The 26361-nt window shown below is 41.8% G+C and overlaps 1 protein-coding gene across 2 annotated transcripts in view; it reads left to right on the top strand.

Moving 5' to 3' along the window:
* Positions 1-26361, top strand: part of PREX2 (phosphatidylinositol-3,4,5-trisphosphate dependent Rac exchange factor 2) — a 330482-nt gene that overhangs the window by 85984 nt on the left and 218137 nt on the right. For both annotated transcript variants that reach the window (XM_075583773.1, XM_075583771.1), the window contains exons 6-7: positions 6888-7049; positions 21112-21245. In XM_075583773.1, the coding sequence (XP_075439888.1) occupies positions 6888-7049; positions 21112-21245 (296 nt within the window). The remainder of the gene's footprint in view (positions 1-6887; positions 7050-21111; positions 21246-26361) is intronic.

Below are 26361 nucleotides of genomic sequence, written 5' to 3'. Positions count from 1 at the left end.
GGGGGCAGGTCTGGAGTATGGATAGTCGATATCCCCAGGTCTGGGGTGGAGAGGTTAGAGTCATCGTTATACTTGCCAAGGTCAGAGTAGGAGAGGTCCGGAATGTAGAGGGTACTAGAATCCACGGAGCTCGGGTGCATCGCACATGGTGACGTCAAGGCTATGTGCATGCGTGCCGCGCGACTCACGGGAGAAGTCCCGTCAGACGAAGCTCCGCATGTGCGCGGGGGTAGTGCGGGAGCGCGCGTGGAGCGGCGTAGAATCAGAAGCCTCACAGGAAGGGAGGAGAGAGAAGATGGGGGAAGGGAGGAGAGAGATGGGGAAGGGAGGAGAGAGAGGATGGGGGAAAGGGGGGGAAGGGAGGAGAGAGGATGGGGAAGGGAGGAGAGAGAGGATGGGGAACGGGGGCAGAGAGGGAAGAGAGAGGATGGGGGAGAGGGAGGATAGAGGATGGGGGGTTGAAGGAGGAGAGTTTAATGGGGGGAGAGGATTGGGCGGAGAGGGAGGATAGAGGATGGGGGGAGATTGAGGATGGGGGGAAGAGTGAGGATGGGGTAGAGAGTGAGGTGGGGGAGGGAGAGAGTGACTATATTTAAATTTAAAAAAAGGGTGTGTACCGAGCACGTTGTAAGTGAAACTTAACGTTTTGTCAATGTAATTGTAATTTGTTTTTAATGATTTTGATTGAATAGACATTTTGATTTTTTTCCCAGCAGTAATTTGCATAGTATCAGTTGGAAAAGGATGATAAAATTGAGTTATGATAATTAAATTAAGATACATATATTTTGGATTGTAAAGTATCTAAATGCCGCTACTCTCAAAAGTCTTTCATTCAATAAAAATCATAATACAATTTCAGTGTCAAAATGCAAAGAGGTTTAGGTTACAACGATGTATTTGGCCTTTGAATTTTTTTTTTATTATCATTACAGTGACTATATATTATAATAATCTATATAGAATGTATGTGTCATATGGTTACATACCTTGCATCTTTTGCACTTCGCCAGTTGTTATTAGAAATGGTACAGTTGAAATGTTTTCTATTTTCACTTCTATATTAGCACTCATTGGGAATTCCTCTAAGATCACTGTTACTTTTATGTATGTGTACACACACTACTGGTGTGTGTTAGTGCATGTGTGCATTTGTGTTCCCCCCGGCCTCCGCATGTGCGCTGACAGGACTAGCCACATCTGCGCATACTCTGGGGACGATGGGCGCCTCTGCGCATGCGTTGGAAGCACCGGTCACCTCTGAGCATGCGCTGGCTGTGCCATTCGACTCTGCGCATGTGCTGGAGTAGACTGGCGCTTCTGCACCTGCGCTGCCGATGGGCGCTTCTACTCGTGATATCCACAGCAATACGCATGCGCGGACATTGAATATCAAATGTGCGCATGCATCACTGGTCACTTCTGCAAGCCGTTTCTACACATGCGCAGTCACTGACTTCCGTTACAATTTTCGTCCCCATGCAGACTTTTTTTCCCTATAAGATTTTTGTTGGTGCCAGTGCCAGCTAAGAAGTTTCACTTAAAAAACAAATCCAAAACAATGCGGCTAAATAAACAGGTACGGGACAAAATAGAACGGAAGTCTGGCATTTAGATTGTTGAAGTCAGAAGGGACAGAGGCACCATATCAGGATTATAATGAATTCAACAAAAGTTGCAATAGAGCAGTATGAACACTAAAACAAGTTTCTTTAAACGTGGATACATTTCAGAGATATTTCCCATAAGTAATGTGATGAGGCAAGGGTGTCCATTGTCTCCTCTCATTTTTGCATCATTAATTGAGGCTTTGACTACCAGAATATGAGCAAATCCAGACATTTCAGTAGTCAAGGTTGGAGGTAGAGAATAAAACATCCTTATATGCAGAATAAATATTTATTACTATAACAAAACCAATGATCTCCTTGCCTAATTTACTGAAGGAACGAGAAGAGTTTGGGGATTTGACGGGATTCCAAGTAAATACCTTAAATCTGAAGCAATGAGGATACATATTCCACAACATTCCAATGAACTGATTAAGAACAATTTCACCTTTAAGGTCAAAACTCACAGTATTAAATATTTGTGATTGTATATAACTAAAACATACAATAAACTTTTCCAAGCAAACTGTCCTCAGATCCATACGCACCATCTGTACCAATTTTAGGTCGCAGGAAATTGCAGACATCTTTGCTGGCCTAGTCCTGGAGCACCCCGATGGCTTATCTTGGGGGATTTCAATGCCTGGGTCGATGATATAATCTCTCAATTTGGTCAAGACATCCTCCACATCTTGAATGCTCTGGGCTTCACACAACTTGTTTGCTCTGCTACCCATAGAAGTGGATACACGCTTAATCTTTTTTTTCCAGACCGGTTTAGAAATATCCAACTTAACAATAGACCAGTTGACTGGTCAGACCACCACTAAATTTGGTTCTCAATCACAGTCACCCTTAAATAGGCTTGCTCCCGTTGAGGTGACCAGGTATCGACCGTTGAGAGGTGTGACCCCTCCCCGGGGCCTGATTTCTCTGACATATTAAGTGCCTGCATGGATCCCAGTGCTCTTGTCCATTACTACAATAGAGATTTGGGGGCCGCAATGGATACTATTGCTCCTGTTCACATACGACTCCTCACCTCATACGACCACACCCCTTGGTTTGACAGTTCAATTATGGAACTGAAAAAGAAGGGTCGAAGGCTTGAACGCACTGGTGGAAGTCTTGCATGGTTGAGGACAAGCTAAAACTGATTGACACATCAGGAAATACCAGTCCACAAGCACTAGTAAGAGTTCCTGTCATGTGAGATTATGGTAGCAAACAATAAGCCAGCTCAGCTTTTCCGCACCGTGGATAGCCTCTGCAAACCTGCATGTCTGCAGTCTGGTAAAGTCTTTTCACAGTCATGTTGTGATTATTTTGCTCTCTTCTTCTCTAATAAAGCAACCTCCATCTGGGCTGGGCTCCTGACTGTGCTATCTAATAAGTGCCAGGCATGAAATGCAGGTGTTCAGACTTTATGGACTAACGTTGACCATCTGGATGTAGAATACCTAATGCAAATAATCCAGGGGTTGCATCCCACTACCTCTGATTCTTACCCAGCCCCAATACTGCTTCTCTTAGGCTGTGTTGATTAAATCAGCTGTGTTTGATGAAATAGTCCTGTGCTCTTTGCAGACTGGGAACCTCTGAAAGAAGCAGTCATGAGACCTCTTATAAAAAGCTTTAATTGGACCCGGATTACATGACTAATTACAGGCCTGTATCAAACCTTCCTTTCCTAGGGTTATTGAGAAAGTGGCAACTCAACTGGCCAGCAGTCTATCAAGACATGACATTTATGACCTATTGAAATCACGATTCAAAAGACAGCATAGTACTGAAACAGCTCTGGTTCTTGTGCTAAATGATGTTCTGATGGCGAGAGACAGAGGTGATTGTTTGATCTTAGTACTTCTTGACCTCCATGCAGCATTTGATACCGTGAACCATGGGATCTTTAAGCAGCTCCTGAAGGATTTCTGTCGACTGGATGGCACAGTTCTCAGCTGGTTCAGATCTTTTCTCACTGGCAGGTTACAGAGAGTATCTTCAGGAGTGAACTCCTCTGCACCAATGTCCCTGTCATGTGGAGTGCCACAGGGTTCTATCCTAGCTCCTATGCTGCTTGCAGTGTACATGCTGCCACTAGGTGACATTCAGTTCTCTATACTCTACATCGGAAGACGACAGAAGCTAGGACAACCAGCTGGTCTTAAGCTTGGGGGCTCTCAGCTGCTAAACTCTGTCCGTGGCTGGTTGGTTCCTAAGATCCGTGGGAGTATCGGTGATGTGATTTCAGGAGGAGAGCCCGTGGAGAAGGTTGCGGAGTCTACGGAACTTAGACCATTCTCCTTGCTCCTCCCTGCTTCATTCTGATGTTGGATGCCCGGATTAAGCTGATGTCATGACGTAGGGACGGAGTGATGCAGCGATGCTCCCCCCACGTGGTGCGGTAGTACTGCGACATTAGAAGAGTGTGTACGGTTACACCAACCTGACGGACGCGTCAGACGGAGTGAGAGGAGCCCTGCAGACAGTCCCTGGATTACGGAGACCATGAAAGTTCTTCTATCCATTGCTCTTGATGAACTGACTTGTTGTAAGTGCATTATTATTTTTTTTACTCAGTAAAGATCGACATACTATACTATGAGGTATGCGCTTCTCTCTTGTCTTTATCTTTTCTAGTATCACTTTGGAACGCTGGGTTGTTTCCCATTTCTGAAGATAGCAGCACCCTCAAGACTGGACTATAAACTCTCTGGTTAAGACTGGACTATAAACTCTCTGGTTAAGACTGGACTATAAACTCTCTGTTTTTTAGCAATATATTTTATGGTTTGTGTATGTGTGATATTAATTATTATTTGATTTTTTCACATAGGTTGTTTGAGCGCCCTAAGCTCAGGCTAAGTTCTATTAATATTATTGGTGGATTTATTGGTATCAATACTGTTTTATCAGGAATAGGTTTGGTATAGCCACATCCCTCCAACACTAGCCTTGGAGATTAATCAACTAATATTCTCTATATTGTTCAGTGGTCAGCACCGTACTATTATATCACTTTGTTTACATTAGAGAAAATGTGTCTAAGATAGGATATGATAACTATTTACAAATATATTTTAAAGTCAATGCAAGGAACTTTCAAAGGAACTTTCATCCTAAGGACTACAAATGACACAGAGTCATCCCTTGAGATTAGAGAAAAGGAGCTTTAAACAGCAAGGGAAATGATTCTTTACAGTAAGGGCAGTTGACATGTGGAATTTACTACCCATGAAGACTGTGATGGCAGATACAATAGATATATTTAGGAACATTTTTAACATCTTTCTAGAAAGGACATAATTGGATGTTTAATCACTGATTTTGAAGAGACACTTCTTTGCTGGCACCTACAGAGTTTTGATAGGAAAAATCCCTTGTGTTGCAACAAAATTCCATAACGGAAGTGACGTCACTGCTGGCAGAAGAGGCCATCAGTGATGTCGGGGGAGGGAGGGGAACGAGGGGAAACACACACACAAACATGTTGTAGGCACCTCATGCACAGAGGAGGCTGTAAACTGTGCTGGGCATGCTGCTCCACGCATGCGCAGAAGCCCAAATTGATTTTCACATGAGCAGTAATGGCGCGGCCAGCGCCGCGTGCGTGTGCATGTGCAGACCTGACGGTATGTGTGCGCAGGGACTCCTGGCACCGCGCATGTGCGCAGGCCTGCCCAGTGACATGTGCATGCGCAGGACCCCAGACATCAGCTGCCTGACCCACACTGATCTCTCTGCTGCAAAGATGGGTCAGTCACCCACCCAGTCAGTTACCCACCCAGTCAGTCAGTCATCCACCCAAATCTGTCAGTCAGTCAGTCAATCACCCAGGTCACCCGCCTCCCCACCCCCACAGGTCACCCCCCACTCTGACACTCTCTCACACTCACTTTCTCACTCACTCACACTCAAGAAAATCACACTTAGTATAAATATAGATGTGCAAATAGCTAAAACATTGTGTGTGGGCAGAGCACGCGCCTTCTAAGTCAAACCTATTTGCGTTTTGTCACTGAAATTGTGTTTTGATTTTTAATTAAACACAGCACCATCACAAATACAATTTCTGTGACAAAACATTTACAGAAGACAAAGAAGTTTCACTTAAAATGCGCGTGCTCGGCACACACACACCTCTTTTTGTCTGGTTTAACTTTCTCTGGATCATTACAAATATAGGATTACTATCTCAGTCAATTACATTTAACATTGGTTGAACGTGGATATACTGTTTCTTTTTTCAGCCTTATGTACAAGATACCATTGGATAACGATCCTTTGTGAGCGGAGGTTAACACCACCAGGCAGATTATATTAAAGCAAAAAGAAAGAAACCGGCAGAAACTATAGGCACAAGATTTTGCTACATTATATTATAGTATTATGCTGAATATCTCAAGTTATTTCCCAACACCTACCAAAAATACTGATGCAAGCGGTGCAAAATTGGAGAAAAGCATCTTGATACATTGTGGCAAAGTGACGTAAAGGCAACATTTCACAATTCTTCTGTTTTGGAGCAGATGCTCCAATTTGCAACACTTGATGCAAATGGCATCGATGCCCTAGAGACGGTATAATTATATTCTCACCCACGCATTAACCTTTCCAGTGCCAGAGAGGCCTACAATAAATTGCAAAGTTTATGATGCAGTGAATTTGTAAGTCGGTTCCTTTTTCATAAAAGATCTGCTGGATTTATTACTATCATTATTCATCATCACAAATATAATTGTCATAACTTGTGGTTTGCATCAAACTGATGAATGAGAATACAAAGCACAATTTCTCGTAAAAAGTACTGTATGTTCTGCATAAATCAGTTCATCGTCCTATCATCTTTAATATCAGAGAGCGTGTTCCTGAAAAATAATTGCGAACAAGTTTAAGAAGCAATAAAATTATTTGAAATAGTGGTCCTGAGAAATCAATTACTTAACTTGTTTTTTTTAGCTGGTAATTTATTAACATTTTCAGATACTGTATACATATGGGAAATTTATCGGGAAATGTAAAAATACGGCGACATGAAAGAAAGTTAAAAAGATAAATCCAGAAAATTAGAAATCAATGTTGACTTTTGTTTAAAAAAATTGATTTGTATTTTTGCATATATTCTATAAATCACAATTATTGCTTTGATAGACAGATATGGATAAGGGATGATATTGTGATTATTTACAGTTCAGTTTAGTGTGCTTTCAGTTAAAAAGCATTAACCATGAACATGTGATGATAATATAAATAATTTCCAATGTACTGTACTCACAGGAGTTACTGAAGAGGACTCCAAAGAAACACAGTGACTATGCATCCGTGGTGGAAGCTCTCCAAGCAATGAAAGCTGTATGCTCCAACATTAATGAGGCCAAGAGGCAGATGGAAAAATTAGAGGTCCTGGAAGAATGGCAGTCCCACATAGAAGGATGGGAGGTAGAGTCACACACTGCTTGAGTCATTACGATCACAATGTTCTTGTATGTAGCAGCAATTTTCCTATGTGGTATAGTGAAAAACAGTGTGCTGATGCTTCAAAATAAGGCGTCTTATTCCAACGGGAAGTATTAATATAATAAAGTAAACATAAGGAACAGCCAAATGTGTTTTCAGAAATGAAACTTAAGGAAAAGAAAATAGAAATATTTGTTTTTTTTGGTTTACCGGTTAATAGATGTGCTATTGTTCTTTAAAGTTATATGTGGTTTTCAGCATGTACAGAATTTCTGGTGAGTGTAACAGATAATAGAATTCATTTCTTTGTTTGTGCTCTGTCAAGTGTTCATAAAATAGTTATGTACTGATTGCAATAAAAAATAGAGGTAGTGGATTTTCAGGGCAGATAAGCAAATGTTTTTGTTACACAGGCAGACATGGAGTTGAGCTATATACATGGCAGTGCTTAGTCTCTCATACCTTTTCAGAGTGCTCGGTCGGTGCAGGCGGGGGGTGTGGATATGCAGATAGAATAAGGATGGACACCAGGAACTTTTATAGTATAAAAAAAGTTTTATTCACATCCATTTATAAGGCTCACCATACAAAGACATACTTGATATTAGACATATTAACTGGCAGCAAATAATAAAGTGCTTCATCCCCTGGTAGCTCTCACTCCTACGTGCAAGGGAGGTACTTATGCTTGTTTCCCTTAGTATTGGTTAGATTGATAATGTCCTGAATAGCGTCAATATTGCCCCATCTCAAATTGGCCCTGTAACAGGGACTTATCACTGTTTGAGAGAAACTGCCTCTAAATCTAGCAGCATGATGGTTAATTGCACACAGGCAATCAACCAGACTCCACCTGGCTGATTAGGAGAAAAGTCTGATGTGAGAAACAGGAGAGATTCATTAGCTCACATTTAGCCTGACAGAAGGGGAGCAGAGAAGCCTGCACACAGACACTGTCTTGAGCACAAAGGCTATGCTGAGATCAAGACATCCAGACACCCATAGACCTATATTTCCCGGACACAGATGACCCAGGAACCTGCCAGAGACTGACATGGAGGGCCAACCTCATAAGGTACCTCCTGAGACTTAGGGGTTATATACTGGTAATGGGAATATCCCTCCAGTGCTGCAGATAGGGTCTGGGGACATGAGTTAGCTCTTACAAAGGGTTTATTTTTATTTTTGTTAAACTATATATACCCTTCTATCTCCCTATGGTGACATCCTACATCACATTGTGGGGAGAGGCAATACCAGAGTGTCTCACCCGGTTAACCCATTAAGGCAGTTAACCCCTTACACTAGTTAGTAGTCCCAAGAGGGGGACTACAAAATAAATGGGAGTAAAGGTGTGCTAAAGATTAGCGCCCCTTTTGTGTATCTGGGCCTTATTTGCTTGAAAAGATGCCGAAAAATGAAAATGAATACATATAATTAATTTGTGCTCCACTAACTCCTTTCCGAAATTAGCATTTAACCAATAACATATTGAAAACAAAGCGACATCCCTGCAGTAACCCGAGTTCACACTCATGATGTTTTTTTTTTACAAAATAGGTGTAACTTTTTTTTTTTTTTACTAATGTAGCATAGGGTACCTCATGTTTAACTGGAGTGGACTGCAAACATTTGGTTCTCCACAAAGGGCATAAATATGACCACATGTAACAGTACAAGATGCTCCACACACTTTAGTTTGTTGAAATTTGTACCCATTGCATTGGAACCGGGCAATCCTCTGGAACCACATTATTATTCCGCTCCTGGAACCCCTCAGTTAATGAGATACTTAATGGTGTAGTTACTGTTGTTTAAAGCTTCCTCCAGGAAATACAAAATGTCACATCCAAATCTTGGAAGTAACACTGGTAAGTATCTCGAAAACCGTGAGTCCCAGGAGCTAAAGATAAAGAGGTGCAGTCTTGGAGAACCCTATGGTTCCAATGCTGCAAAAATGATGGGTTAATTTGGTGGGATTTGTGCTTTAAAGTCTTATATACACCCCATCATCATTTTGTTTGTCTTTGTTTAGCAAAAATCAATTGCCATCATGTAGTATACAGACGGCTGTTTGCAGACAGAAGATTCTATGTATCAAGGCAATCTTGGAGAACTGATGCCCTTGGGAGACATGTTCAACTTGCTTCTTTCTGTATCAATATATCAATCTATATTTGTCTTCAGTTTTTGCAATGTGTGGCAAGTCTCTAAGTGTAAGATGGTGTAAATCTTTAAAGCAATATTTCCTATAGCAATATATCTGCAGGAATCTTGATTTAAGGAAGCAACCAAAATGGCCCTGGCAATCAAATCACATATTCCTTTGAGTTAGTACATAGACATAAGATAATTCAATATTTAAGCAGCAGTCCTTATTTAAAAAAAAAATATATATATTCATTTTAAATGTATATGAGCAGCTGCTCTGCTGTTCTCAAACCTCAGGGGACCATCTAGTTTGTATAAACGTAGAGATTGACGCTCATACAAGTGTATGGACTCACAAGCTGTATTTCAGCATATAAGTAGATGGGAACTTCTATAAATAATTCCAGCATATATATAATACTAGGTCAAGGGGGGACATGAACATGGGACCTAGCGGTCAGTCAGCGCGACTACCGCAGATATGGTTTACCCTGCTTACCCCCCTTAACATATACACTTCCCTAAATAGGGACCAAGGTAACATTGAATGAGGGCTACTGCCCATTACCTTTCCATTGAGTGTATAGGGATACGAAATCCATCCAGGCGAAGTTCCACTGCGTGCAGTCCTGATCAGAAGAACCAGAGTGTAGAGAAGCAAGGAGCACAGCTGAAGTAGAAGTCTGCAGGGAGAATCCTGTAGAAAAAATGAATGAAGGGCACAACTCCGTGCTAAAACTGAGGGTGATTTATTGGATAAATGCACAGGGACAGAAACACAGCCCACACACCGACATGTTTCGTCCCACGGGACTTTATCAACACCTTGATAAAGTCCCGTGGGACGAAACATGTCGGTGTGTGGGCTGTGTTTCTGTCCCTGTGCATTTATCCAATTGTTACGCCGATGCTCGCCACAAACCGGGACCGGACCGCGGGGCTGAGGTGGGGTTATATAATCACCGACCTGAGTCCACGCAGACTGATCCGGAGTGCGCAGTTCGTAGTCGTACATCGCAGGGTCAGGATTGGAGAAGGCAGCATCGTCGTTATGGAAGCAGGAGTTCGGCAACAGGTAGTCAGGATTTCCCCGCTTCAGCTTAGGAGCGTGAGCGCGGGGGTGGCTTCTGCGCGAGGAGCGGCCTCGGCCCATGACGCCGATCTCAGCAGGAGGAGACAGCAGGCTGGCCGAAGTTCACCGCAGGGCAGCGTCGGGTAGAACCAACGCTTCAGCGCAGAAGTCCAAGGCAGGTCACTGCAAGAGGATCGCAGCAAGCCGCAGGAAAGGAAGGGTAGCCACTGCTAGGAGGGAATGCAGCAGGTACCGGTGCTGGCAACACGCTTCAGCACAGACGTCCCGGGTAGGCCACTGCAGGAGAATAGCAGCAGGCCAGTGCTGGCATCAACGCTTCAGCACAGACGTCCAGGGCAGGCCACTGCAAGGAGATAGCAGCAGGCCGCAGGAAAGGAAGGGTAGCCACTGCTAGGAGGGAATGCAGCAGTACCAGTGCTGGCATCAACGCTTCAGCACAGACGTCCAGGATAGGCCACTACAGGAGAATAGCGGCAGGCCACAGGACAGGAAGGGTAGCTACTGCTAGGAGGGAATGCAGCAGTACCAGTGCTGGCATCAACGCTTCAGCACAGACGTCCAGGGTAGGCCACTGCAAGGAGATAGCAGCAGGCCAGTGCTGGCAACAACGCTTCAGCACAGACGTCCAGGACCAGGCCTCTGGATACTCAGGAACTTGGAAGGTAAGAACGCTAGGAGAGAGGCCTGGGGTGGTTTGTGGCAGAGACAGTAACATAGAGGTAGGAATAGTTTATGCTCGGCGCTGGTTCAGAGCCAACGCCTAGAATATAAAGGGCGGAGATCCAATCACAGGAGGAGGGTGTGTGAGAATTCCTCCAATGAAGTAGCACAGGGCAGAAGCTGCAATGAGAGGCAGCACCTGTGCCATAGATTGCCAGAGGAAGCCTGCAACTGCACAGGTCTGCAAGGCAAAAGTCAAAGCCAGTAGTGGATTCCTTACACCAATAAATCACCCTCAGTTTTAGCACGGAGTTGTGCCCTTCATTCATTTTTTCTACAGGATTCTCCCTGCAGACTTCTACTTCAGCTGTGCTCCTTGCTTCTCTACACTCTGGACCATCTAGTTTGCAAGTTATTTTGTACTTTTTGTGTTGGTGTGTGACTCAAAAAACGAACAAATATGGCGGCATGGTCAACAATAGAAAGTCGCAATCTCATCGCCACACGGGCTGGGCTGGCCCCAGTAGACATCTTGTGTCCATCAGGCAAGTATATTCACCAGGTGGAGAAGTTGAGAAACATGTAATATTGTAGGAAATCAGGGGTCCTCAAAAGTCATGGGACAATGGATAGTCTCTGAGGCCCCCCCCATTCAAATAATATGGAGACGGGGGCGGGGAATATCCACTAAAAAATCCGAGCAGTATAGACTGCAGATTTAAAACATAGCTCTTAAAGAGAATTACTTTCACTGTTTTATCCTTTAAAGTTTAAAGGAACACGTGACACATTTGGGGACACGCTTCTTTGTCAAGTACAGACCATCAAGATGAACCGAACAAAGAAACCTACTTTAGCTTTTCCTGTGCTATTCTCTCATTAACATGTGCTTCCTCTTTCAGAGAACCAGTTCTTAATGTGCAATTTTTGCATTTTTGAGCGTTTGTTTGGGTAATTCTAAACCCATTATAGGTTAATGACACTTTTATTTATTTATGACACCTATTATTTATTGATCTCTATCCACCTCGTTTCTAAAACGTGATTTGTTTTTATTTTTCATTGTTTTTTTCATAGGTTTGATATGAAAGGCTTTCACCAGAGAGTTATAATACATGCAACTCTATCCAACATAATGTTAATAACCTCTTTAACAAGTAAAAACATTAAATAAATTAAATCAATTTAAATAATGAAATAAAAATTACATTTACATCATTCCCCATATTTAATTTGTGAGCAGACATTTTTCAGCAATGAACTTTGTTAAAAAATAATTACAGATCTGTATTGACAGACGCTTATGTGAACTTTGCTTCTGTTATCAACCTCGATATTCAATCCTAATATTGAGAAACTAGTAACTGAAATAAAAGTTCAGAAATTACATTGAGACATTTTAAATTCAAATTCTTTTTTTTTTTTAATTACTATTAGCATTTGAAGTTTTTTTCCTCTTTTCAATAAAAAATGTTTGTGCTATTTTAATGTTTTAATTATCCTTGCTTACTTTTGGTGTTATTTAGTTTAGGTCTAGCTATTAATTTAAACCGGATATAGGAGGCAGTAGGACAGTGGCCCTTCCCAAAAATATGTGCCCATTTATTGGCCCACTTGGAAAAAAAAGTTAGCCACCCCCTGGTGTAAATGATCCAACATCTTGCCAATGTTTCAAAAATGAAATAATGTTTAATCTGGAACTAGATTGGAGACATGTTTAAAATTACCCTCTCGCTACATTGTAAACACCTTGTCAGAGGACTTCAAGGACTTGAAACTATGTTTGTTATGATGATTGTGATACATACTCAGCATTTAAATATGTTGAGACGTTTGTAGGACCTTTACATAGTTTATAAATGAAAAGCTTTCTCATTGGGCGGATTGAGAGTTCCCTAACGGTTACAACGCTTGCCTCTGATCCTAACAGATCTCAGACTCATGTCTCAAAGACTTGTGAAAGTTACCTTCATTTCCCGTGTCTTCTGAACCATGTAATGTGATTGTGAGCATTTCCAGGACTCACTGGCACCTATTCAATATGTCGTTAAGCTGATTCCCCATTGTGTTACATTTTGTAGTAATACTGTTTGAGAGCAAATGACTACTATTATAGGAAACTGGAAGAAGCATTGTATCAATACCATTGTCACCTTTTATGTTAATAAGGACCAAGAGTCTTGAAGAGCAGGGGAGCGCAGTCGGTTTCCCCTGCGCCCCCCTGCCGGCTTCCTGCTCTCCGCGCCCCCCCCCCTCCTCCTTATCGTGGTTCCCGGCATCTGGGCATCATTACATCACGTTGCCATAGCAATGCGACATCACATGACCCCGCGGTGTCATTTGACGCCGCGTTGCCATGGCGACACATCTCTAGATGCCGGCTAAACCAAGGTAAGTAAGGTTTACAGAGGCCTTCGCCGCTTCCCCAGCACTTAAATTATGTGCCTTCGGGAAGCGCGCAGGGCCTCTGTAAACCCCGCGTCCCCCGCAGTTAATAGCATGCCCCCCAGTTTGTGCACCGCTGTTGAAGAGTATGCAACACTTTACTTAAATTAATGCCATAGGAACTTAGTTGTGATAGTGATGGGTGAGTGGTTATCTGGAACAATAAAAGAAACCTGAACCACAAATAATGGTAATGTGTACAGATGTGCGAAACAGTCCCAAATATGTTTCATGCTTTTGTGAAATATTTAGCCAAACCTTAAAGGGCTAAAGAATTTGCAATATCAGTCTTAGGGGCCTATTCACTAAACGTCGACAAATTAATGGCAACATCGAATGTTTTTGCGTGTTCCTACCTCACGGTATGACATTTGTGTAAAACCGGTATTCACTAAAGTAAATCGTATTTTCTATAACATTTGTTAAAAAACTAACATATCACACAAGTTTATAGTTGCTTGACAATGGAGGAGATGCTTACCTAATAGGTATCTCCAGATGTATATACTGTATGTCCCCTCAAACCTACCTCCAAATAACTTAGGGAGACATATCTGTGCTGAAATATAAACATACCTGAAGTACCATGGGAGATATGCTAATATCTATACAAAAAATATTCAAATGAGCCACACATCTTAAAATACATCCTTAAGACCAATCAATTTAAACACCCTTGTGATAAAGGAGGTACCAGTGTCAGCTCTAACAGTATTAGAACTCACAACTTCTGCTATTCAGAGCACCAGCTCTAGCATTGAACTAACATAATGGCCGCCTTTCAGTTTAAATCAATCCTTCAGTCAGTGTAACTCAGCAGCTACAATGTATCCGTATAAGGTAACATTATCTATTGTTACAGTTTACAGCTCAAACTGCTGGGAAAATTGGCAACATATTATCCCAAACAGGAAAGTGTTGCAAATATCTTGCAATGCTGGGGAGGTGGGCTAAAACCTGCTATAGAAATGAAATTATGCTTTAAAATGGATTAAAATGGCATTAAGAGTTGAATTGAAAAAAGTGACTACTATCTACTACTACCGAACTGGTTTATGTAAAAAAATACATATAAGATTTCAGATGTTTTGCTTCTTTAAAGGAAGCTATGGGGAGGGGCCGTGATTTGTATCCCGGAGTTTTGTGAATAGCAGTTACTGGTAAAAGATGTGAGTTTCATGCTTTTTTGAGCTACCACATGGCTTGTCAGAGCAAGAGTGAAAACGCTAGTCAAAAAGACATGTTATCATCACACGTGCAAAATCACTTGTAAAGTGCACCTAGCAGCCTTAAGTCACTTATCAAAGTTTAGTGAATAGGCCCCTTAGATGCTTCAGGATTTAACAACATTTTGCAAGACTGAAAAATCCATACCCTGAAATATGGAGAGCGAGACATCGATTCTGTGGAAATAAGCTGATGTAAACATGTAAACAAGGTGATTTAAATATAAATATTTCTCTTTTGGCAAAATGAAAAAATCTTTGCTTTATTTTTCACAAACATTGTCAGCTTTTGCATTTTTATGCAAAAGGTTTGTACACCTCTTGGAATGTGTTTTGGCTTTTACAATTTTGAGTGTCATTTTAGTCTTTGATGGCATTAATCTTCACTAAGGCTACAATCAGTGTATGCTTACAATTTGTTGTTATGTATTTATTGGAGGCACAGGTCAATACATTGACTTATCCAGAGTCACATTAGCTAACAAAGTCTTCCATTTAGTAATTTGAATATAAAAAAGAAATGGCCTCCATATATGCCAGAATGATTACATGAACTGTAACACTTATAATCACAATGATGACCATCTACTGTAGTATAGTATAACAACATTCACTTAATATACTTTCTGCTAGCATTTGCATACAGTACCTTGTTTAAATGTTGGCTGATGTTGTGCCTCCCAGACAGGAAGTGACTACAATTCCCAGTGTATAAATTAACACCACATAAATTTGCATCCTTTTTCAAAGCTAACAAATCCTTTAGATGGTTCCCCTTAAACTTCAGCACACTACCAACTCCGGCTTCATTAAATAAACATCTGGTTTTCAGCTGAGCCTCAGGAATAGAATGAAGAGACAACGTTGTTTAAGATTTCCTACCAGAAGGAAACGTTTAGCACAAGACTTGGCTATGTAAGCAACAAAGAAAAAGACGTTATTTTTAGAATCAGTGGGGATCAAAGCATGGCCTAAATTCCCATACTGAACAATGTGCTGTGGTTTTCTGTTTATTATCAATAAGATTTAGGTAATAACTTACCATCTGCTGAAACATAACCCCTTCCTTGCTGGAGGGTCCAACAATACCAGACCTCCCAACTTTTCAAACTTGAGTGACATACCACTTAGAGAGCAAACATGTCTCCTTCCTTTTACTCACCTTCCGTCAATAGGTGGCACCTGGCCCCAATGGCATGCATCCAAGAATTCCTAACGAGCTACGTTCAGTAATAGCCAAACGTTACATTTCTACAAGCTTAGTACCACAAGATTGACATGATGCAGATGTGGTGACTATACTGTATGTATGTATGTATGTATGTCTTTATTTATATAGCGCCATTAATGTACATAGCACTTCACAGCAGTAATACATGTGACAATCATATAAATAACAAATAATACAAATAACACATAAAGGAAAGAAGTGCTTCAGACATAAAAGTAACATTTAGAAAAAGGAGTCCCTTCTCCAAAGAGCTTACAATCTAATTGGTTGGTAGAAAGAACGTACAGAGACAGTAGGAGGGCGTTCTGGTAAGTACGTCTGCAAGGGGCCAAGATTTATGCATGAGGTGTATAGTATTAGCCATGGAGCTACTCATATGCTTCATTAAGCAGGTGGGTCTTGGTGGATAGAAAGGGTGATTCTTCGGTTATTGAGGGGAAGGGCATACCAGAGCTGTGGGGCAGTTAGTGAGAAAGGTTTAAGGCGGGAGAGGGCTTTAGATATAAAGGGGGTAGAGAGAAGACATCCTTGAGCAGAACGTAAGAGTCGGGATGGTGTATAGCGAGGAACTAAGGCAGAGATGTAAGGAGGAGCAGAAGAGTGTAAAGCTTTAAAAGTGAGGAGGAGAATTGAGTGTGTGATACGGGATTTGATAGGAAGCCAGCAAGAGGGATTTCAGCAGAGGAGACGCTGAGACATATTTAGGAAAGAGTAGAGTGATTCTGGCAGCAGCATTTAGGATAGATTGTAGGGGATACAGGTGAGAGACAGGAAGGCCGGACAGCAGGAGGTTACAGTAATCGAGATGGGAGAGATTGAGGGTCTGTCTCAGAATTTTAGCAGTTGAGCAACAGAGGAAAGGGCGTATCTGTGTAATATTGCAGAGGAAAAAATTACAGGTTTTAGCTACCTTTTGAATGTGAGAGAGGAGTCGAGTGTGACCCCTAGGCAGCGTGCTTGGGCTACTGGGTGTATAATAGTACTTCCAACAGTAATGTGGAAGGAGGTAGTAGGTCCAGGTTTGGGAGGAAGTATGAGGAGCTCTGTTCTTGCCATGTTAAGTTTAAGTCGGCGGAGGCCATCCAGGATGATATAGCAGAGAGACATTCAGAAACTTTAGTCTGTATTTAAAAGGGAAAGAGATATAACACAGTTCTTGAACCAGTGCTATCCAGTATTGGGCATAAACTGCATATGACTAAAGCTGTAATTAGTTGCTTTAGGAGAAACCCATGAGAAGTGAGAATAATGATGAAAAACAATGAAATCTATAATCCTCAAAGCTTATAGATTGGGGTATATATATATATATATATATATATATATATATATATATATATATATATATATATATATGTATGTATATATATATATATATATATATATATATATAAAAATATAAATAATATATATATATATATATATATATATATATATATATATATATATATATATGTATATATATATATATATATATATATATATATATATATATATATATATATATATATATATATACTTGCTACAGGGGATAATGCAGCCAGTAGTGGCCTAACTGGCAATAGTGACTGGTTCTCCTCCTGTATCTCGGGAACAAGTACCCCTAGAGCTGAATGGAGTGTGTCATCTTCATATCAGTATGTAAGCCAACAAATGACCTGTTAGGCTACTCACTGTGTGGTCTCTCCTCTGAGGCGTGCTTCTGGCTGTATGGTGCCATAGAGGAATCCAGGATTGGAAAAAACGTAACACAGCAGGCAAAAAACGGGGGCCATGCACAAGCCAAATGGATTAAAAACAATTTATTGGAAAAAGGGTGACAGCATGGAGGGTGGCATAAGGCAGTACCCCTGATGCGTTTCGCGCTCTTTAGAAATAGTCAGCAAGGATTTATGAAGGAGAGTTCTTGCCAAACTAAACTTATTAGTTTCTTTGAGGAGGTAAGTAGGAATTTAGACCAGGGTAATGCAGTTGATGTGGTCTACTTAGATTTTGCAATCACTTTTGATACGGTGCCCCACGAGATTAGCATACAAAATAAAGGATATTGGTCTTGGTGCAAATATTGCACCTGGATTAAAAACTGGTTGAATGATAAACAGAGAGATGTCATACATTTTACCTTTTCAGGCTGGGCTAAAGTTGTAAGTAGAGTACCACAAGGATCGGTACTGGGATTGAAATAGAGAGCAAATTCTACATCTTTGCTGATGACACTAAATTGTGTAAGGTAGTAAAATCAGAGCAGGATGTAATTTCTCTCCAGAAGGACTTGGAGAGACTGGAAACTTGGGCAGGTAAATGACAGATGAGCTTTAATACAGATAAATGTAAGGTTATGTGTGAAACAAGAAAAAATAGGCAATTCACAAATGAAATGGGGCAAAATTAGGTCAATCCTTGATGGAGAAGGATTTGGGAATGCTTGTAGACAGCAGGCTTGGCAATAGTGCCCAATGTCATGCAGTATCTGCAATGGCAAATAAGATCCTATTTTTCATTAAAAGTATGGGTGCAGGTGAAGTAGCATAATTATTCCACTGTATAAAACACATAAGTAAGACCACACCTTGAAAATGGAGTACATTTTTGGGAACTACTCCATAAAAAAAAAAGACATGATATTACACTGGCGTTTGTGTTTGCCTTCCCCCAGATGATCTTATAATCTATGTTTCTAGTGCTTGAGGCACAGGGAGATAAGGTGACTTGCCCAATTTCACAAGGAGCTGACATTGGGAATTGTACCAGATTTGGTAAATTCAGTGCCCTTTGTTTACAGTCAGATGTTATTATTCACTGAGCCATCTCTTCTCCCTATAGGATTTTGGATAAGTATCTGACTAAATGTAACATACTGTAGGTTTCAGTTGATGGACATATGTCTTTTTTCAACCTCATCTACTATGTAACTATGAAATACACATGCCCTCTCCCTCAAAACACATCAAATCATTCTGACTAATACACCTTTTAGATTGTGTTTATTTGAGCTACCTGGTTTGCTGTGCGTTTTGTGTGGGAGAGCTGGTGTGATGAGTTGTGGATCTGGGTTTCAATGTGGCTGATGGATATACAGAATACAACACACATTTTTCCTACCCAATTTACTGCAACAGTCTGTATTTTTTCACTTGCTCTTATTCAACTGTTGATATGTTCAGAAGATGACATATCTAATGATAGTATAAAACATTTAGGTTATAAAAAAAATTAAAAAGAAAATATTTAAAATATCAGAGTATAAAAAAGTGGAGCTAGATAGTTACAAATACATCTATACAAGTACCAGCACTCACTGTCTTGTAGCTAAATGATCTACTGAATACAAATGTCATGAAGATAAATAGATGTAATGACACTATAAACAAACCGGAATTAAATCAAATGTGTTTGCAAAAAAAGTGTCACAATGGGAATGTCTCGGAGTGAGGGGTGGGGGGAAAAAGAAGGAGAAAGGGAAAAAACATGAAACATCAGGGAAAAAACACAAAAAAGGAGAACAGAAAGTATGCTAGGGGGGCAACGTTTCGAGGGACTACCTCTTCATCTGGCCCATTCCCACTGGTCCCAAAGGGTCCCAGAGGTACTTCCCTAAGCCTTCCTTTCCCTATCACAGGTCAAATCAGACACCCCAGAAAACTGCTAGCAATCATATAGTATAGGCTGAACACAGCTTGCAAAAGGGCACCAGCAGTCCACAATAGTCAATGCAAATAGTCAATGAAAACAGCAATCAAACCCTCTGTTGCTCTGCTCTGCGTGCTCTGTAGAGTGCTGGGTTTGATTGCTGTTTTCATTGACTATTTGCATTGACTATTGTGGACTGCTGGTGCCTTTTTGCAAGCTCTGTTCAGCCTATACTTTATGATTGCTAGCAGTTTTCTGGGGTGTCTGATTTGACCTGTGATAGGGGAAGGAAGGCTTAGGGAAGTACCTCTGGGACCCTTTGGGACCAGGGGAAATAGACCAGATGAAGAGGTAGTCCCTTGAAACGTCGCCCCCCTTAGCATACTTTCTGTTCTCCTTTTTTGTTTTTTCCTGATGTTTCATGTTTTTTCCCCTTCTCCTTCTTTTTTCCCCCCACCCCTCACTCCGAGACATTCCCATTGTGACACTTGTTTTTTTGCAAACGCATTTAATTTCATTCCGGTTTGTTTATAGTGTCATTAAATCTATTTATCTTCATGACATTTGTAGTCAGTAGATCATTTAGCTACAAGACAGTAAGTGCTGGTACGTGCATAGATGTGTTAGTACTATAGAGGGGAATAAGGGTCGCCTTTTGTTCCGTGCACCCTGCAACTCCATACATTTATCTCAGTCAGAGTGCTGTCTATTGCCCCCCCCCCTTTCCCTTCCCCCTAGCTAGTTACAAATAATCCAAGAGGATGTTAGTAATTCTGTATCTAGCATAGTTTAGAACGGTTATACGGTTTCCAGGAAGTTACAGTAGCAATACTACATTCCCTTCTTTTTTTAAATAGTTTTTAAATTATTGGTATATATAAAGCATGTGACAATGTATAATTCTACATTCTTACCTAAGCTGGCAACCGTCTGGTGCTCTTGTTATAAATCGGTACTATCCTTATGGTGTTACTAACATAGTGGCTGCTTCAGCCAGTGTAACTCAGCAGCTACAATGTATCCTTATATTACCAAGGTAACATTATCTATTGTTAGCGTGTACAGCCTAAACTGCTGGGAATAGTGGCAACAAGTGATCACAACTGGGGAGGTGGGCTAAAACCTGCTATAAAAATCAATGGATGCTTTAAAAATGTCATTAAGGGCTGAATAATAATAAAAAATCCAGTATTATATAATAATACATAACTGATTTATTTAGAAAAAAAACCCATATAAGATTTCACATGCTTTGCTGCTTTAACCGTACCAATGTTTTATGATATAGAAGAAAACACTTTGCTAGTCTAGTCTTCCAAACATACATTCTAATAGCGTCACAGGTTAAAAATTATTACTAACCATTATTATTTGAATTCTTATTAACAATTACTGTTAACCATTGATAGTCTTCAATAATTGTTGCTGGTGTGTGACTAAAAAAAAAGATTAACAAGGATGAAATAATGGAAAGTTCACAATTTATTTAAAAAAAAAAAATGTCTTGCAGATAACTGTGGCCCGCTTGTTATCTGAACGAATAAAACCTTGCCACATTCTTGACCTACTGTAACGGACACCTTGTCTTACTTTTGGTTTCTTTGCTAGGGCTCAAACATAACTGATACTTGCACTGAAATACTAATGCACGGAGTCCTGCAAAAAATTTCATCCGGGAATATCCAGGAACGAGTTTTCTTTCTCTTTGATAATCTTTTAGTGTACTGCAAAAGAAAGCATAGGTAAGTGGGAACACGTCTTTTTAATATTATTATCGTTTATTTGTAAAGTGCCATCATATACTGTGGTGCAATGGGGTACAGAGCTATGTATATTACATAAGCAGAATGACATAGCAAATAAAGACTAACAAGCGCAAACAGATACAGAAGGTAACGAGGGCCCTGCTTGGGAGAGTTTACAATCTAGAGGGATTAAGAGCTGATGTTGAAAAAAAAAGGTAAAGTGGCTGCTCATTGTGGGACGGGGTGTGCCTCAGGGTGGTCGCACAGCTGATCCCATTTGGGTTTGGGGGTGTGGATGTTAGAGGCTGTTAGTGTGGAGTTTTGTCCAACCACACAGCAGGTCCCAATAGTGTTACAAGGAGGGATGAGGGGGGTTGAGGGGAAGGTAGGTGTTAGAGCAGTGATTCACAACTTTTTTGTTTGGAGAAACCCTTGCAGTATTAAGAAAAATCTCGAGGAACCCCTATCTGGCTGATACATATTAGGTTTGACAGGGGTAAATCACAAAATTTCACACCTCACTCTCCCCCTCTACTTCCCACCCTCTACCCATGTATTTCTCTCCCCTCCATCTCTCTCTCTCACCCCTCCCGCCTCGAATGTATTTCTCCCCTGCATCTCACTCTTACTCCCCCACCGGCTGAATACATTTTAAAGAGACCCCTATCCCCTGAATACATTTTAAAAAGAGCCCCACCACCCCAATACATTTTAAAAAGACCCCCATCCCCCAATACATATCTCCCTCAGCACCCCTCATCATCATCCTCATATCTCCCCCAGCACCCCTTATTATCATCATCATCATCATCATCATATCTCCTCCAGCACCCCTCATCATAATCATCCTCATATACCCACCCCCTTGCATCTCACATCACCCCCCTGCATCTCACATCACTCCTCCCCTACTCCCCCCCCCTGCATCTCACATCACTCTCCCAGCCCCTGGATCTCACATTAATCCCCCTCCCCGGATCTCGCATCTCCCTCCCCCCATATGTCTACTTCTGACGGCGGCGGTGGGCAGGAGGCGGCGGCGAAGGCGGGAACAAGCCAGCGGCGGCGTGTTAAAAGCAGGCAGGATTGCACGAGCTCGCTCTGCAGGCACCAGATCGCGCTATAACGGGGTTGAGCTGTATGTAGGGTATGAACCCCAGCAGCCTAGTCCTGTGTCCCCAATACCACTGGCGGATGACTCAGCCCTCCTGTTGCCAGCAGGTATATGCACCACACACCATAGTAATGACCAAATCTCCCACCGGGTTGGGGAAACACTGTTATATGTATTACCTGCAAGGCGTGCAGTGATCATATCAGCCATAGAAAGTATGTCCTTTTGCTGGCTCAGAATTTGGTCCTTGCAAGGTAATTTGTTTCATGGTTAATATATTAATTAAACTGTAGCTATTACAATTCCAAATCATGTGTGGTTTATAATATTGAGGAACTGGTATGGAAATTTCTTCAAGTGAATTACAAAACAATGTAAATTGTTTGCATTTGTGGATTTGGCCCTCAACTTTTCTTTTAATAAATAACATACATTCCTGGATTTCCTAAGGGAAATAAAGGATATTGATAACAACATAACTTGCTGACAACATTGTTAATAAAATTTCAAGTTAAAATCTGAAAAAGCAAGTACATTGTTCACTCACAAGCCGCATGCACACTTTTCCCCTTTTCCCTATGTTAAATTACCTACATTTACATGTGTAACCCTCCTTAACCGGCTCCAAAGGAGGTTACTAATAATAACTTCATTTCGTATAGCGCTTTTCTCCCATTGGGACTCAATGCACTTCACAATTACAGTATAGTGCGCAGTACGCAGCACGTAGACATTTCTACAGACACAGTCCCTGCCCCATAGAGCTTACAAGCTATGATTTTGGTGCCTGGAGCACAGGGAGATAAAGGGACATTCTCAAGGTCACAAGGAGCCAATTTGCTGTTATCAGAGTCGGTGTCTTTACTCAGTGAGCCGCTCCTTAACCGGCTCCAAAGGAGGTTACATCAGATTGACTACAGATGCACTCAGATGGGTTGTCGCGTAGTCGGCCAGGAAACCGCTGATGGCAGCTGCCTGACAACTGCCTGCTCGCAGAATCTCTGTGACCAGACTAATTGCCTATCAGGATTAACACAACGTGGGTCTGTGCTTCTGAATGGGACTCCCTCGGTATGAATCCTACGGCCAGTGCCATGGTCAAAAAGACCGTGCTGAGCCACGCTGAGGGGAAACATCATCCCTATGAGCATGGCTTTAGACGGCGCCTCCGCACGCTTCCGCAGGCATGTGGAGGCATCTGGAATTGCAGCTGACAGTACAATTTAAGTTTTCCTCCTGAGGGAAGCGCAGGGCTGGTCACGTGACCACCAAAATCCAATGGCAGTCCGTGACGTCGGCGCCGTGACGTGGCGCGCTAGCCCCGCCCCCCGCCCGGCTCCCACCCGGCTCACAAGTGCGCACGCTGACGTTCATGCAGGGACACAAAAAATCTCATGCTTGAGCAGGAGAGTATGAGCGTCAGCGCCGCTCAGCACTGTGAATGTCATCATGTCCGAGGCCTACCGGGCTACCAGTCTGGAAAAGCTGCGCAGTAAGAATAGAAGGAATCAGTCACTCTCCCTGCACATCTCTAACAGGCATTCGGGCTGTTTTTATTTGTTTTAATAACATAGGATTGAAGCAGGGTGTCTACGAAGCTGAACAGTATTAATTTCAGCTTCCCCGGTATGGGGTGCTGGTATCTCTCTGCACATTTAAATGTCCAGGTCACGTGATGTGGGAGAATTCATGTGGTTCAGCTCCGGAGACCCCTTGCTTCAATACTATGTAATTAAAATAAAAGCTAACCGCTAAAGTAATGAAGGGGTTAAACCAAAGTACCTGGTTTGTAGGAGGTAGAGGGAATTGGTGAAAGGCGTAGTTGCCCCAGGCTGGGTGGTTAGGCCTACCAGGAGGATTGCGGAAAGTCTAACCCCTTCATTACCTTAGCGGTTACTACCGCCAAAGTAATGAAATGGTTGACCCTTCCCACTACCGACCTGGGGAGCCTAACCACCCACCCTGGGGCAACTACACCTATCCCCTACCACTTCTAACCTCATCACCACACACTTATAGAGTTAGTAGTCCTTGGAGGGGGGGTATAGGGCTAGACAAGCAAGGCCCTGAGCCTTCAGGGGTCCCGTGCTCCCTCCTCTCTCTCCTGTCAGCACCAGAATCCAACTTTCACCCGACCTTGCTGGGTGAGGGAGCATGGGGCCCCCTCCTCCAGCTCCCCCCTCTGATTGGAAGTAGGATCCCGGCACTGACAGGAGGGAGCACAGGGCCCTCGGACCATCAGAAAGGTAGGTGGGGGCGGGGGTTGTGTGTTCTCTTAACTTTTCCAAAGCGGGCCACCTCCTGTAGCGTCAAAGCATCATTACATGACGCCGTGACATGATGCTGCGATGCTGCCGGAAGAGGGCTGGTCATCTAGGTAACTCTCCCTTTTTCCCCACTGCCAACATATCGCCTTGGGCTCCGCAAAGCCGAAGGCTAGCCGTTAACACATGCATCTTTGTATTCCTAATGAGACACAGAGTTGGAACCTGCTTAAGGAGTCTGCAAACACAGCATATTGCATCTCTCATTTGAGTTTCTGTTAGATATTTTTTATTAATCTGGAAGAAGGAAAACAAATCATATTGCCTTCTCGACAAATTGTTGCGTTATGTGCCAATATTTTTGCTAAATCCTGTGATATTCTGAGTAATACTAGGATATATTTCTCAATGGGGCAGAGTCACTACAGAGACTACTGGGCCTATTCTATTAGCCTCGATAACCCACTTATCGAGGCCTTTTCGGCCAAAATGCCTACTGTTATTCCAAAAACCTTGATAAGTGGGCGATAAAGGCATGAACCACCATGTTTTTACTGCCGTCCAAAACACATCATCGGGTGAGCGGCGATAAGCCACGTATCTGCAGGTTTTGAAACTCGTGCAATTCTAGTAGCCTCGATTGGCCCTTGGTGGGTGTTTAGGCATTGCAGGGGGGTTATGGGTGGAGTTAACCCTTCATTACCTTAGCGGTTAATACCGCTAAGGTAATGAAGGGGTTAACTGCTCTGCTTACCCACCCGGTAGATATAAACACTCACCAAGGCCCAAATACCAACTTCATCCATCCTCGCTAACCACAATAAACATTCAAAAACACAACAACATTAATACCCACCTCCTCTACCCACAACAATTCCCCCCCCCAACACATACAGTACATTAATGGGCAAAATTACTATTATCCAGATATAGATAATAGTGCATTTGACCATTATAAAATCAAACATTAGCCAGCAAGCATAAATAAAGTAAATACAACTTTCTACTTACCCCTGCCATGATGAGGGTGTCCTCATCACTATACTCTAGGTCCATGTCCTCCATTGGCAGCAAGAGTACAAGAAAAAATACAATCTAATGGCCCCTAACCCCTTAATCACCTTAGCGGTTAATAACACTGTAGTAATTAAAGGGTTAACTCCCCCGCTACCCACCCGGGAGGCCTAACCACCTACCCCGGGACCACTATACCCACCCTCTATCCATTGATTGGCACAGTGGTACATCATACATCATAATATGGGCATGATAAGCCACTATAGCACTCAATGGTCAACCTAATGCAAATCATTAAGGCCAAAAATACACAATAATAAAAGGAATACACAAGCACCTAAACACCCCAACAATAAAATAACTAAAAAGCCTAATAGTACACATGAATAAAATGTATGTATCACCAAAACAGCAAAAGATAAACAGATGCAATTATGTTATTCCAACACATAAGAATACAATTAAATATACAGCTATCCAACCAATTCAATCAATAAAAGCACTAGCCAACAAATCAATTAAATGAATAAAAGCACTAGCCAACAAAACAATTAATTCATTTAAACCACTAACCAACCCTAAAATGTACTAAAATCAAGCCATCCAAATTCCAAACAATTTAATCAAAACATTAAACAGAAATAGAAAAAATAACAATCAATAGAAAACAAGCATTTGCAAAAAAATGCATTGCCTGTCACTGTATTTATCTGTACCC

The sequence above is a fragment of the Ascaphus truei genome, chromosome 2, assembly GCF_040206685.1.
Source record: "Ascaphus truei isolate aAscTru1 chromosome 2, aAscTru1.hap1, whole genome shotgun sequence".
NCBI classification, from domain to species: domain Eukaryota; kingdom Metazoa; phylum Chordata; class Amphibia; order Anura; family Ascaphidae; genus Ascaphus; species Ascaphus truei.
Note: the sequence above shows the minus strand (reverse complement) of the source record. Positions and strands in the feature narration are given on the sequence as shown.